This window comes from Coloeus monedula (genome assembly GCF_965178545.1).
Source record: "Coloeus monedula genome assembly, chromosome: 11".
Taxonomy (NCBI): domain Eukaryota; kingdom Metazoa; phylum Chordata; class Aves; order Passeriformes; family Corvidae; genus Coloeus; species Coloeus monedula.
This window is the reverse complement of record NC_138791.1, coordinates 15,079,017-15,093,442: the sequence shown is the minus strand read 5'-3', so window position 1 is coordinate 15,093,442 and position 14,426 is coordinate 15,079,017. Positions and strand designations below refer to the sequence as shown.

The 14,426-nt window shown below is 42.0% G+C and overlaps 1 protein-coding gene across 1 annotated transcript in view; it reads left to right on the top strand.

Annotated features, from left to right (window-relative positions):
* The window catches only part of MAGI1 (membrane associated guanylate kinase, WW and PDZ domain containing 1), a gene marked incomplete at its 5' end in the record, with an annotated part of 290,109 nt that overhangs the window by 256,452 nt on the left and 19,231 nt on the right, over positions 1–14,426 (top strand). Inside the window, 4 exons of the mRNA XM_082288537.1 lie at positions 3,543–3,759; positions 9,193–9,270; positions 11,916–12,007; positions 12,924–13,116. Coding sequence (XP_082144663.1) covers positions 3,543–3,759; positions 9,193–9,270; positions 11,916–12,007; positions 12,924–13,116 — 580 coding nt within the window. The remainder of the gene's footprint in view (positions 1–3,542; positions 3,760–9,192; positions 9,271–11,915; positions 12,008–12,923; positions 13,117–14,426) is intronic.

The window sequence follows — 14,426 nt, the reverse complement described above, 5'->3', positions numbered from 1 at the left end:
ATTCTTTCTTAGATGAAAATGGATAATATTTTTGTATTGACCATCTAGAGAGATACATTTTAACACAGTAATTTTCTAGTATAGCTATTTCCCCTGCAATTATTCTGTTATAACATGGATGAAAACAAACTTTTTTTTCTTTTTTTTTTTCTCTTGTTGCTTGCATCAAAATACTCCACAAGGGGGCAAAGATTCCCATTTCCAGCTCAGTTTCCTGTTGCTTCCAGGACCAGCTTCTCCAAAAAGCTCTACAGCACAAAATCTGCAGTTAGATCATCAGAAGATGGGATCACTGCAGGGGAGATAAAGTGCTAAGCTCTTCCAAAACTCTGATTTTTTTCTTTTGGATTTAAATAAATTCATTGTGAGCATAGCTGACTTGTGACCAAAAATGCAATTCCTATGCACAGCTAGTCCCTTACAAGAGATTTGCCACATTTTTTGGGTGGATATGCAGCACCAGGGGCTCTGCCAATATCCTGTTTTTGTCAAGAAGAGAAATTGGTTCCTCAGTGACTCTGTACAAGACATCCCTTTTCATTCAGAGCCCAGGGGCTTCAGTAGGGTGTGACAAGCTCCATCTTCCCACGTATTCATTTTGTCACAGCTATAAAACAGTACTAAGGTGATTATTTTATCCCGTCGTCGTATTTAAGTGTTCAGTCTGCCTAAATGGACTCGAGGTAGTCACCATAGTCTTGATTTCTAGCCACTTTTGGTAAAGGTCTTTCTGGCAAGCCACTGATGCTAATCAGCAGCTCTGAAGAAGATCATGGGCTCTCAAGAATCAGGGGTGCTCTTACTGGCTCAAGTAGTTCAGTTCCCCATGCTCTTGGTAGCTCCTGTCAGAAGTCAATACAGTTCAGCTGATCTGCTTTACTTGACACTAAAAACCATGATCAGCGCCTCAGGGTGAGGTCAGAACTTCCTGCTCTGTCACCAGCCAGACCCTGTACTCATCTGCTGCTTTCCTGCCTATGTGTGTGAACTGAGCAAGCTGGACAGTATGATTCAGACCCAGGAGGATTGGCCCTAAAAAGCTGGGCACAAGGCAGGAGATGGACAAGCCATCCTTTCATTGGCATTTGGTCAGCTCATCCCTCTTGGGAAAGCTCTACGTGTACCAAGACACAAACTTCATCTGAGCAGTCCCCATGGTAGGGACTAGGATGGTCAGACCCCTGCAATTCCTCATGGGCATGACGTGCTGAAGCTACTACAACATGTGGAAAGAAGTTTGGCCCCAAACCTTTTTGGCCACCTCTGCTGATATGAAAGTCAATAAATACTGTCTTGAATAATTTAATTACATACATTCCTTATTACCATGGTTACATTCCCCTTCCTCTGGTCCCCTCTCAAACCCCTAAATAGAGATATTTTAGGCTTTTTGAAGGAGTTATTTTTTGGAAAACCACTGGTCCTGCTAAAGAAGCTATCACCTATTTCTTGAAAAATACATGGTTTTGCAATTGCAACTCTAGTTGAATTAGAGGTAGTTTTGCTTTAGATATGCTGACACTTCCATTTGCAATCCAAATACAAAACAGAATTCATAGCTTGTTCAAAATTTAAACCTTTCATATCACAAAGTGAGAGCACTTTTTGAAGTTCAGACTTTGTTTCTTTTTAAATCAGGAATCTTTCAGAGTTCTCATTATTTCCCTAAAGGCTAAATAAAGCTTCAAATTTTCGTCCCTGTCCTCCACGTTCTGTAACCAGCTATTTCCAGTGAGATTGGCCTGAAGTTTCAACAGGATGCTTGTAGTTATTTTAGTAGTTTGGCCAAACAAACCAATCCAGATGGTTGGACTGAGAGATGCAATTTTTTTTTTAAAGTTGATTATCCCCAGCATAGCTGTTTTAAATGGCTTCATTAAAAATTGAAGGGCTGCATGTGAATTAGCTTCATTTACCACTTAAAAAGCTAAAAATGTTGGAAATTGGTTCCGATATTTGTATTTGAAAGTCTGCAGATGAGTAATCACAGCAGGTAAGCTTTGTTCAAAATTGCTTTAAAGGACAAAGGCAATTTCACATTCTAGTCAATCGAGATATCCTTTAAAAAGATGCTGGTAGTGGATCAACAACTCCAGTGCAAGGCTGAGAGGTCAAAATTGTTTGGGCTGTTGAAGCTGAGATTTTTTCTCAGTGTAAAGCTGGAGTACGTGCAACTTAACAGTAATCTTACCTGGGTTTTTGGGGTTTAAGACTCTAAAAGAGGGCACTTTGTATGGTGACTTTCTCCTCTGTAATTAATTCAGCTGTTCTGTGATGGGGCATTAGCTGCCTGGGGTCTCGTGTTCAGAGAGAGCCAAGGGGTGCCCAGACCTGTGGCCAGTGAGGCCCCCATGCTGATCCAATCTGTGTCTGCTGCTGGTTTCTCTCCCTACCCCAGCTTGGGTTCCTAGAGAGAACTACCTGAAAGCACTTCTGTTGGAATGTTTTCATGTACCCTCTGCCAGCAGGAGGCTTAAATTTCTGCCTGAGGTTTATTGGTGTGAGTGGCTGACCCTTTTTAGCTGGGAAATAGTGGATGTTGGAAAAACAACCTGTGGGATGCTGTTTTTCCGGCCGCCCTCTGTGTCACAGCAGCCCTGGGAACACAGTTCCCTGTACCAGAGTAGGTGGGAGACTGCATTCAACCTTGGTGTCAGTCCAAGGTCATCTCAAAAGAGCATTAAAAAGCATTTGCTGCACAGTGTGGGGACCTCTTGTTGAGGATTTTGCTACATATTGAGTAGTACAAATCCTGGCAATGCAAGTGTGGCTTGAGCACACCGTTGTGAATTTAAGAACTATATACCCTGCTTAGATAAATATTAAGCAGACAGAGCTCTTGGCACGCTACTTTGGAATAAGTCCTGAGTTTAGATGGATGCATTTTTCCTGTTTTAATATACTTAATTAAAACAAATCAAACTTCAAATAGACATTTTTACATTTGTTAAGGTCTGCAGAAATCACTTGGATGCTCTGGGGACCAGAGCCATTAAAGGGGTACTCTGTTGTCCACACACTTGTAATGTGGGGGGGTTGCAGGAACTGTAGAGAAAAAGTGACCTTGCATAGTAAGGTCTGTGCTTGATTCTGCTTTAGAGGGACAGTTTGAGTTTTCACAGTGAAATCTGGTAGCTTTTTCATTTTCTTTCAGGCTCAAGTTAGACACAAATGTTATCTGAATAGAAGGTTGTTGGGATTTTCTGCCTTAATGCAGGAAAAAATAAGTACACTGAAACTAGTAACCTGTAATGAGATTTAGATCTGTCTTATGTGTGAGATGGGAAAATGCTTTTTTTTTTAAATGATAAATTACTTTGTTTTGTGTATCTCTTTCTGTCAGTCTGCCTATCAGAATCTATCGCCGGGGAATTTAACTGTACCCAGCATTAACTGGGTAGCAGCAAAACTGTGACTTATATATTTACTTATGTGCATGCAGAAAAGCCTGATCAAAGAAGGGAGAAAAATTGATGGAAAACACCCACTCAGCGACCAATAACCGTCTGTTCTCTCTCTTCCACTTGCTCTCTTCCTTACAGCAACCACTTGAAAGGAAAGACAGCCAAAACAGTTCCCAGCAGAGCGTCTCGAGCCACCGCAGCGGGCACACGGCATCCCCCGTGCACAGCGCCCAGGTGCTGCCAGACTACGCTGCCCCGGAGGCGCCGGCCGCCGACCAACCGGACACTTCTGGGCAGAAAAAGCCAGATCCATTCAAAATCTGGGCCCAGTCCAGGAGCATGTATGAAAGCCGACGTGAGTATGAAGCAGGTGTAGTTGCTAAGGCTACGGCTACGGCAGCTGCTCCCTGTGTATTTTCTTTGCAAAAACTGAATCTTTTAGGTTTCTACTGGAAATGTAAGGCTTCCACTGGTTAATTTGGTATCTGTCAATGTGATCCACTTGGTAGAGCTGCAGTTTGCTCTCTCATGAGGACTGGATTTAGATCATCTCTAGGAAAGGGCTCTTAGACCAAAGCTTAATATGAAAAATCCCTTTAAAATTAAAGACTTTCTTTTCCCCTATATTTTTATTGTACTTTTAAATTAGGCTGAAGGAGAATTTTCAAGTTTGTTATCCAGATCCTAAACTCTTTTTTGAGGTTAAGACTCATTATCTGATATGCATAGGAATTTCAGTAAGGAGGAGAAGTATTTAGTTTGCTGAAATTTGTATCAGATGCTTTTCAGCCTCACCCTGGGGAGGAGAAAATTCAGCTGAGCCATTTTATTTCGACTAGAATGGACACTTTAACAATACAGATATTAAATGCATATTGTAAGTGGCTTTTATGGCAATTAATAATCTGCACACTTGGCTAGTAGTTCAGCAGGGTTTTGACTCTGCTCCAAGACTATAAATATGGTTTCAATCAGTTTCTTCTCTGGAAACAAAATAAACACATTGGCTTTACTTTAATTGCACTGCTGAAGATGATCAAATCTGTAAAAGCTTCTTAAAGAGTTAGAGTATTAGGTTCATTTTGAAAGGCAGTAGTTAACTTTAGTTACAGAAAAGGGAGTTTCAAAGTCTTGGTGCTCTGAGAGTATCACCTGCAGTTTGATTTTATTGTGCTAACTGGAAGTTGGTAAAACCAGTAAGAAATGAACCTTTACCTCAGAATGAAAAATGGTAGGACTTTTTTTTCTGACCAAATGAATCACTTTGAAGTCTTATATCCTGGAAAAATTAAATTATGAGTCACAGTTTCTTGGCTGAAGATGCATCTCTGGATTGAATGTCTCAGCAGTGCAGTTTGTAGGTGTCTCTGCTTCTGTGCACTGCTTCCCTTCCTATCCTTTCCTAAGGATTAGGTGTACTGACCCTGCGGGCTCTCGGGCCATGTCACGCTGATCTGCAGAGTGCAGTAACAGAACTTATACGTGCAGCTCACTGAAATGGAAAAAGGGGTGAAAGCTGAGGGACAGTGACTCCTGAGCCCTGCAGAGCTGTGGGCAGCGCTCTTCCTTCTCCTGCCTGGGTGGACAAATGTCCCATGGCACTGGTATTCCTGCTGCCCAGCCTGCATGATTCCTATTAGCACTGTGCTGCCATTGCCTCTGACCCCCTGCAGCTACTTAGCTAATTTCTAATTAACTGTTTAACTCATATTACTTAGTCGTTAGTATCAGCTTAGCAGCCTTAATTCCTGCTTGTCTTTCCTGATAAAACCCAAGACTGAGCTGGAGAAACCCTGAAGTGCACAGGCAGGCAGTTGCCCTTCTGTGGCACCTCCAACACCATGTGCTAAATCCTTCCTCTTTCCTCGATGGCTGCAGTTACCCTGTAGAGGTTTTGTCCTTGGCTGGGACCAGAGCCCTTCCAGAGGCCTTTTCACAGTCTCTTGACCTGCTGGTTTCCCACACCCCATCTTTTCTTGTGCCACAATCCTCACTGCTTGGGTCTGTTGCTAGACTGGGATCTGCTATACCCCTTCAGCTTCCCTGTCTCACCTTTCCACAGCCCAGCACCTCTGTACTGGGGTTGATCCTCTTCTACTGCTTCAGTCCTTCTCCTGCCTCTTCTACCAGATGAGACCTGTTTGAACATTGGTGCTTTTCTATGACCTTTTCATCCCATTAGTGTTCCCTTCCAAGAAAGTATTTTATGAGATTTCTTGGTTTCATAGATAGGGGTTTTTTGGAGAATGGTGGAAGTGTGATATGGTCATGTCTCCTTGTAAACCATTAGAAGTGTCCAAGAGCCTGTGAATTTCCTACCCTAAGCTGGAGTGAAACACATTCCCTGGGGATTAACCTGCACTCTTTGCTAGTGACATGGCTTTGCTGTGGGTAATGAAATGTGAAGAAAAGCAGGAAAGATAAGTGAAAAATGGAGTTGGACATGCTCTATCTACTTTTGTGGTCTGATCCCAAAGCATAACTGGTGGTTTTATATAGAGGTCAGTGGTCAGCTCCTCCTTCCCTCACCAAGCCCTTGTTTATCACCAGTCTCATAAGTGGAGTCTGTGGTTCACAGCTGAAGCCTGGCTCTGCTGCCCTGAGGGCTTGGGGTAAAGCACTGTGTTTCTTTTCCTTTGTTACGAACCTGAATCATCCCTTTGAGACTCATTCCCAGTGTTGCCCAAGCACTGGGTTTGTGGCTCTCGGGTCATTTGTAGGGAACTCTGCTGACACTGAGCATCAGAGTGTGTGATGGAAGAAACTGTTTCCTGGGGACTCCAGTTTCACTGTCTGTCATCTCCACGTGTTCTTCACGCTGTTCTTCATGTTTTTACACAGCTGCAGTTGCATTTAACTCCAGTGCCACCTTTGGCTGGTGGGAACACGGTCATGTCATTGCTTTCTCCTTTACTTGGGCACCCATTCCCTTGGGCATTGGGACTGTCATCTCCAATGACATCCATAGCTTTGGGTGCTGGGTGTGACTCTCTCTGCAACCTTCTGATGGAGGTGTGAGCAGAGCTAAGTGGATATCTAATGCACAGCAGGAGGATGTCACCCTAGTGCCAGAGCTGTGATCAGTGGGTGACACATCCAGTAACCAGGGCATTTGGTGGGTTCTAGAAGGCTCCACTACCTGAGGAGCCCCAGCACAGCTCTTCTGCTACTGAGGCCAGGGCTTGCCCACTGTTAATTGCTGGCCTTAAATTTGAAAAAAAGCCTGGAAAGGGATATAAAAGAAGTACTGAATCTGTAATGAATACATACTGCCTTTTTCTCTGGGAATGCATCCCACTGTTACTTATATTAATAACAAGAATGTATACACAGAAAGCAAAGGCAACGTTTTAATTTTTCAGAATTTGTAAAATTTGTTCTTCCTCTACTTGAGTTGTCTTTGGATCAGTATTTCATTAAAAAAGACCGTATTTGCCTTATGTGACCTGTCTCACTGAAGTCATTGGTAGAGCCCAATTAAGTTGAAAAGCACCAGCTAACCAATAATTGTGTAAAAGCATGTGTTTTTATTATTTACCCAATGCAACTTAATATCAGAAATTGCTCCAATTCTGTGGGGGAGAGCCACAAACGTTGCTTGTTTAGGGGAAGAAAAAAAAAAAGAATAAAAATTAAGCTAGAATTAATCATGCAAAGCTAAGCAAAGGCTCTGTCACTGTTTCTGGACTCTGGCTGTGGGGAAGCAGATTAGAACTGCAACTTTATTTCACAGATGCAGGTTAAAGTTCCTTCATGTGGATCTCCCTGGGGTGAGGGGATCAGACCTGCAAGGTGCTGAGTGTTTGGGCTCAGGTCCAAGGAAGCTTATTTTCAAGCTGTAAACCCAAAGGGATGCTTTAAGGCTAAGGCTGAGCTCAGATGCTCTGCTGCAATCTGGCCCAGAGTTACCAGTCTTTGCTGGATTAAGACGTTTGAGAATAGCCAGCTTTGTGCGAATGTGAAAACAGAGCATTTGGTGGTGGTAACAAATGCACTCTTTGCTGGTGCTGAGTTTTAGCTGCCTGAGCTCCTCGTTATGGGTAACTCATTGCTGCTCGTGGGAGTTGTGTACATGAATCAGAGAGGAGGACAAACCCTTAAGGTTTAAAAGATGAAGCAGTTCCAAGATCCAGGAATTACATACTTGAAGAGCACTCAGAGAGAGAAACAGCAATTGAATGGCTTAGCAGAGAACCACAATTCAGAAACCTCACACTGTTTTATTGAAATATATTTTTATAATATGCTTTTTACTTTTCAATGTATTATTAAACTTCCTTAAAGATTAACACAATCTGTTGTCAAATTTTTCTCATGTGGCCTGATTGCTTTGCAAAATACCGTATCCTACATATGGCCATCTGTCAAAACAGCAGTGACAAAATGAATTAATCTGAATTGCAGATGTGTTAATGAATCCCTTTGAAGGACTTAAGCATTTAATTAAAAGTAAAGCAGAACACGATAGAGAATTTTTAAAGCTTTTAAAATATTCGAAGTTATCGTTAATATTTGAATTTTATTTTCAGGCACATAATTTGTTTGGGAGGATTTTTCTCTCCCCCAATCTAATTAAAATAATACAAACAAGTCTTGACCCCAGCGTATTTGTTCACTGGCAATTACATAGAACTAAAAATATTTGCACAATAACACAAACATTAGATACTTTCCCCTTAAAATAGAAAAGAAGAATACTCTTCTGAAACTGCAGCCGCCTTCTGATCAGACTGACTTGAGAGATGATGTTTAGTAAAAGCCCTTTGGTAGGGTTATGTCCTTTTGTTATATTAATAGTAGACAAACAGTTGCAGTGATACTCTTGGGCACACAGATGTATCCATGCCCTTGGAGAATGTATTGCTAAAAGGGACCGTGGTACTCCCAGCACGTTGCGTGAGCTTGTTCATCTTGTCAAGAACTCCTGCTGAAGCCATCTTTCAAAATCTTTCCATGCCACCACAAAGGTTTGGTTAAAGGGAAAAGACAAAAGAAATTGAATTCTCCTGCATTGGGATAGTTTAGAAGATGGATTTCTTGCAAATATGGAACCTAATGTGGTCTATGGCTAAATTGCAGGACTTTTCAACTCTGAAACTCTCCATCAGCTTCAGTGAGACTGCCCACTCCTAATTTCAGACTTGTCCTCATATACTTTGCTGAATCTGGGCCTTAAATATTTTGTGCTTTGCCAAGCTATGAGTCACTGAAAGTGCTGCTGCCTCAAATGAGCCAGTGACTAAAGCAAACTCATACTGATCATTCTTGAATCCATCTTATGTTGAGACTGATGTCACACTAGGCAGAATTTTATTGTATATAACATGTTAACATTTGCATAGTAAAGTTTGATTAAAATGATCTGTAGTTAAGCACTGTGTTCATTGTTCATCACCATGCATTTAGAATTTCTTTTAATATTAGACAAAGATATTTCCATTTGGAAAACTAACTCGTGTCATGAAGGGGAAGGGGTTTTTGTAGAAAAGTGTATTTAAGGTGTTGTCACAAAATTCTTCCTTTAAGAAGAACAAAGGAGGTTTTTCAAATATACCTGCATGCATGTTCATAAATGTATAAATTCAAGTATGTGTGTATTTTATATCTACACGTGCCCAGGCATGTGCAGAGAGATGTGAAACTTAGTATGTCATAATCCATAGTAGCTATAACCTTAACAAATTGTGCATGAAAGCCTAACATGACCCATATAGTCACAATTAATTAAATGAACTAATAAGAAAGCAGATACATTAAGCTTTGCAAAATTGTAAAATTAATATTACAGCTATGTCACCTTCACCTGCAACTGGACTGAGCAAGGGTGAGAGAGAGAGAGAAATCAATTCCACGAGTTTTGGAGAATGTAAGACTGTGCGGAGAATGTATCTGTGTCTTGTGATGTCTTGTTGTGGTGTCACTGCTGCTCTGTGGCGGGGGGCTCTTCGTCACCAGGGGAGTCTGGCAGGGCCATATCCCAAGGTTAGCCACCAAGGGGCAAAGTCTGGCTTTACTGTCCTGGCTGGATGGCGTAGGTGGCAGGGGGTGGGTGTATTGTGTTCCTGTCTCCTTCCTGAGTTTGCCCACATGGCTCATCAACAGGGCTGTGTCACCCACCTTTCCAGCCATTCACAGAACTCTTCTTACTACTTTTGCACTGCTCTCCAAATGGTCTGGTTTAATTTGGGACAGGCAGACTGCTGTTAAATTTTACCCATTTGGGCTGTGTACATGTTTGATCAGTCAGACATGCTTGAGATCAGTCAAGGTGCAGGGCTGCAATGAATGACTCCTAGAGGCCATTTTTCATTCATTTTCAACAAAGTTTCAGCAGCACCATGTTCCCTTTAAGTAAAGAAAGTGGCTCCTCTGAAGTGCAGCTGAATAATGGGAGAACCTAAAATAATTCTCCAGTATGGAACCTCAGAGGGTCTCACATCTGAAGCTCTGAGGTGGATGGGTGTTCTGGATTGTGCCAGTGAATCACTGCCCTGCAGAGCTGCTGCAAAAAGTGGTAAAAGGAGCTTTGTACTCATTCTGTGTAAAGGTTTGTTGTCTGTATGTCTGTTGTATCTGTGTTCCACCTGGCTGTAATCCTTCCAGTGGGAGGAGCTCTATGTGAAAGAACTGGCTTCTTTGGGGTTAGACTTGTCTATTTTTGTTGCTCTGGTCTGATACGACTGGTCCAGCCTGGCCTGCTGTTCCCTCCAGCAGCATTAATTGTGTAGCTGGGACTCAAACCAGGGCCATACGGCATCGTTCAGTGAGACTGGAGGGGTGACAAATGGGAGGTGTTGAGAGGTGCCAAGGCCACGGGCCCACGCAGGAACTCTCTGCAGAAGCCACTTTACCTCTGACAGATCCAACACACACTATTAATTGTTTGGGGCCAGCCTTTGCCAAAATAGCCTTTGAAGGGCTGGAGAGATGCTCCCGACTGTGTCTGCTTGTCACGCTCCCCTCACTGAAGGCAGTGACAAACAGCAATTAATTCATTGTCTGAATTTTGTTGTGCTGCACGTCTGTGCGTGGCGAGCTGCCTTCAGCCAGAGGAGATGAGCCACACAGGCACCCAGCGTGTTCATCACCTGAACACTCTGTAATTGTGTCTGGACAAAAATCAGTCTCTAATTCAGTGAGGGCACGGGTGTTAAGCTTAGCTTATAATTGCAGGTAATTAAAATGTGGCAATATTATCTGTAAAGCCAGTTTAAATGAAAATGTCGAAGCAGACATCTGTACCTTAGCATTCACCTATTTGTTTAATTTTTAGTATTCCCAGTTCTTCATTTTATATTGAAGAGAGACCCTCAGAGGTAACCAAAAGTCTTAACACTGACAAGCACCAGAGCAGACCCAAATTTTTGCACTAAGCACAGACAGCATAAAATCCAGTTGGGGCCCAATCTGACATTCCCTGATGCCAGTGGAAAAAAACCTGTTCATAGATACAGAAAGCTAGATGATGTTTCATTAAACATGCTGCATCCTGTGTCTGAGTAGGCACTTGTTTAAATTGGATTCCTGAACGATATACTTTGGTTTCTTTGCTGAAGTTATAGGCAGCTGACAGGTAAAGGAACAGCTTTTTATTATTGTTAATTATAAATTTTGGGAGGGGAATCATTACAAAATTAGTCAGTGTTTCCGATACTATCCAATAAATATTAAATGAGCCTGAAGTTGTCTTCTGATATGATAAAATGTTAGCAATTAGTTTTGCATTTTTAAAACAGGGATGAAAGCAAGCCTGAGTAAGGTAATATAAAGCATTACTGTTCAACAGTGCTTCAAGGTTAGTACTTCACTGTATGTAATATTCATTGTAAAAACCTTGCTGGTGTTCCATACTAATGAGTAGGTGAGGTTGGGCTTTTTTATGTTTCCAGCTGGTTTTATCTCTTCAGTGCTTTTGCAGAGCCTGTACACAGGCAAGTGAGAGTCAGGAGAGCTGCATTGTTTTGAGTGGAGCCCTTCTGATTTACACCAACTGGGGATCTGTGCCATAGTTATTTAAAGCAGAGTTGGTAGACAGATAGCAAACTATGCTTGGGAAAGTTAATTAACAGTAGAAGTCATAACAAGTGGCTCTTTTGTTTCCCGTGAAAGAGGAGGCAGCTGTATTGTTTCTGGCAGAGTAGTTCTCTGTTGTACACATTTATTTACTGATGATTTGGAAGAGGCTGTTGCTCTGGGTAATGATGCTAATATTGACAGAAGGAAATATTATAGTGATAAATAAATGGCAAGTCACAATTAGATACCTAGAAAGTAGAAACCACTGCATAGCTTTCAATAGTGATTTAAATAATAATCCTTTAGTATTTAAAACTATAAGTTTTCATAGTTATGTCTCTATTTTTATGTAAAAATGAGGTGGTCTTCAACACCACCTCATTTAAATGTTAAAATTGCGTGGCAAATCTTTTTATGTACATCTGAGTAATCCTGATTTGGGTAAAAAGGTGGGGTATTTTGATGAAAAATTATAGTTTTCTTCTTTTCCTTCAGTTCCAGATTATCAAGAGCAGGATATCTTTCTATGGAGAAAGGAAACCGGGTTTGGATTTAGGATTCTAGGTGGAAATGAGCCTGGAGAGCCTGTGAGTATCATGTTTTAGCTTGTGACATCTTTCAGAAACACAGCAGTAGAATGCACAGATGTGCAGAACTATGCTATAGCATCACTGCTAAAATAGTTAGTGGACTATATTTATCCTGCATCTCCTCACCTTCCCTCCAAAAACCACCCCACAACTCCATAACTGAAATGGGTTTGGCTTCTCCTTCTACTTTAATGGTGAACCAAATGTAAACACATAGGTCCTTGGACACTGAGGACAGGGTGTCCTGGTCAGGTTTGCAAGTATTTTGATCTTAGAATGCCAGGTTCTCAGGTATTAAAACGCTCAGTTCTCTCCTTGAATTCAGTTAACTTCTTTACCGTAAAACCTGTGCCTGTGGGAAGTGCCATCCTTTCATGTGCTGCACAGGTCACAGCTAGATAGTGGCAGCATAAATTACCATGTTTTTCCTTGCCAAAATTATTTTGCTCATTTATGGGGACAGAGACCATAAGTTTGTCTCATGTTAGAGTAACTCCACAGAACTCACTGAAGATAAACCAAGACTGAGTCAGTGGGCAAGTGTGTGGTGCAGAGCTTGTAAACCCTAGAGGCAACTGAAAGGGTAATTCAATCTCAGCTTCCCTGACAAGATCCTCAGTGCTTTTAACCATCTTTTTGTCTGGTCACTGTCTGGTTGGACACATTTCCCAGGGCTGTCTGTCCTTAGAGTGAATGGACTGCCTAAAGAAACAAGACGTCAATTTATTACATTTTCACAATGTGCTGTATTCACATAGAACCGCTTTCACACGAGCAACTTTCCTGACCAGCAGACATTTGTCAACAGTTTCATGTCCCTACTAAATCAGGTCTAACTACAAGTGCCCCTTGCTTCCAGCTGGCTGTTGAGCTGGTTCTCATTTATCTCTCTCCTCCTCCGCTAATTCCTCAGATTTACATCGGTCACATTGTACCGCTGGGTGCTGCTGATGCTGATGGCCGCCTGCGATCGGGTGATGAACTGATCTGTGTGGATGGGACACCTGTGGTCGGGAAATCACACCAGCTTGTGGTCCAGCTTATGCAACAGGCAGCCAAACAAGGTCATGTCAATTTGACCGTGAGGCGCAAAGTGGTTTACGCAGGTAGGCTGCAGTATCACCCTGCAGGGGTAGATTTTCTTGCCAGGATCCCGACTGTTCAGCAAATGGTCTAAGGGAAAAAAAAGCTTCTCCTTGTAATGCTGGGAAAACTCAGGGGATGTACTATTATTTTTCCTCTTTTGCCTGTCTTTAGTCTTTTTTGTTCCTGATCAAATAAGTTTCAAGTATTTTTTTTTGCAGTCAAGACTCTCTTAGTTGGCTTTCCCAAGTCTTCATAAGGTTTCTGATAAAATGGGGAATTGTGTGGTTGCAACATAAAATTTTTAGTTTGACTTATGCAGCAAACAGACACTGTGGCTGACTGCTTGTGTTTTCTGTATACTTCCCAAAATAAATGTGCAGCCTGATAGTCACCCTTAAACTGGGAGTAAGGGAAAAGATGATGAAGAGTCCACTAGGAGGAGAGGCAAGGACAGAGAGCGGGTGAGGGCACTGGTGTGTGGTGGCTGGTGTCCCAGGCTCAGGGGAAGCTTCAACAGGTAGTCAAGGGACCTCAGGATGGGAAACTGTAAACATTGTTGGTTCTGGTGGGCCAGGATGTTTGTCGTCACAGAATCATAGAATGGTTTGGGTTGAAAGGGACCTTGAAGATCATCCATTTGCAACCCTTCTGCCATGGGCAGGAACACCTTCCACTAGATCAGTTTGCACAGGTCTAGAGAGGTTTCTGTATGCTGAGTTATGCTGGGCATTGTGCACATACTGCACAAGTGTAGGATCTAAATGGAAAAAAGGGAGCTGACAGAAAGACAAAGATACAATGAGAAGTGACACTGCCTGGTACCATTTTGGCACCCAGATGAGTGATTGAAAAGTGTCCTTATAGCAGAGAAAATGAAGACACGAGCATAAGCTTTCTAAATAACATGTGACCTTATGTTTAATACTGGAGAGTAACTTTGGAGTGCTGCCTCTCCCTTTGAGTCCCTTTAGGAACTGGGATTTGCTTTACCTCACTCAAAAAAAGGGATATTACATAGCTTTTCAAGTTCAGGCATCATCAGATAAATAGGCAGTGATGTACTTTGATCTTAGAGAGAATCAAAATAACATTCAGATTGGAATTTAGGCCCTCAGTGGAAGTTAGGACTAGAAGACTACCTCAAAAATAGCTCTGTGTTCTTATCCAGGGCTGAACACAATAATAAATAAATTCATTTCTTTCTCACTTCTCATTTCTTTACTTCTTCCCAATGTGGATTAAATGCCAGGTGATGTCTCTCCTCTAACAGCCTCTCTTTAATTCCTGACCAAGGTCTGGCAATGTGAGAGAAGCTTTAGAAGAGCTTTGG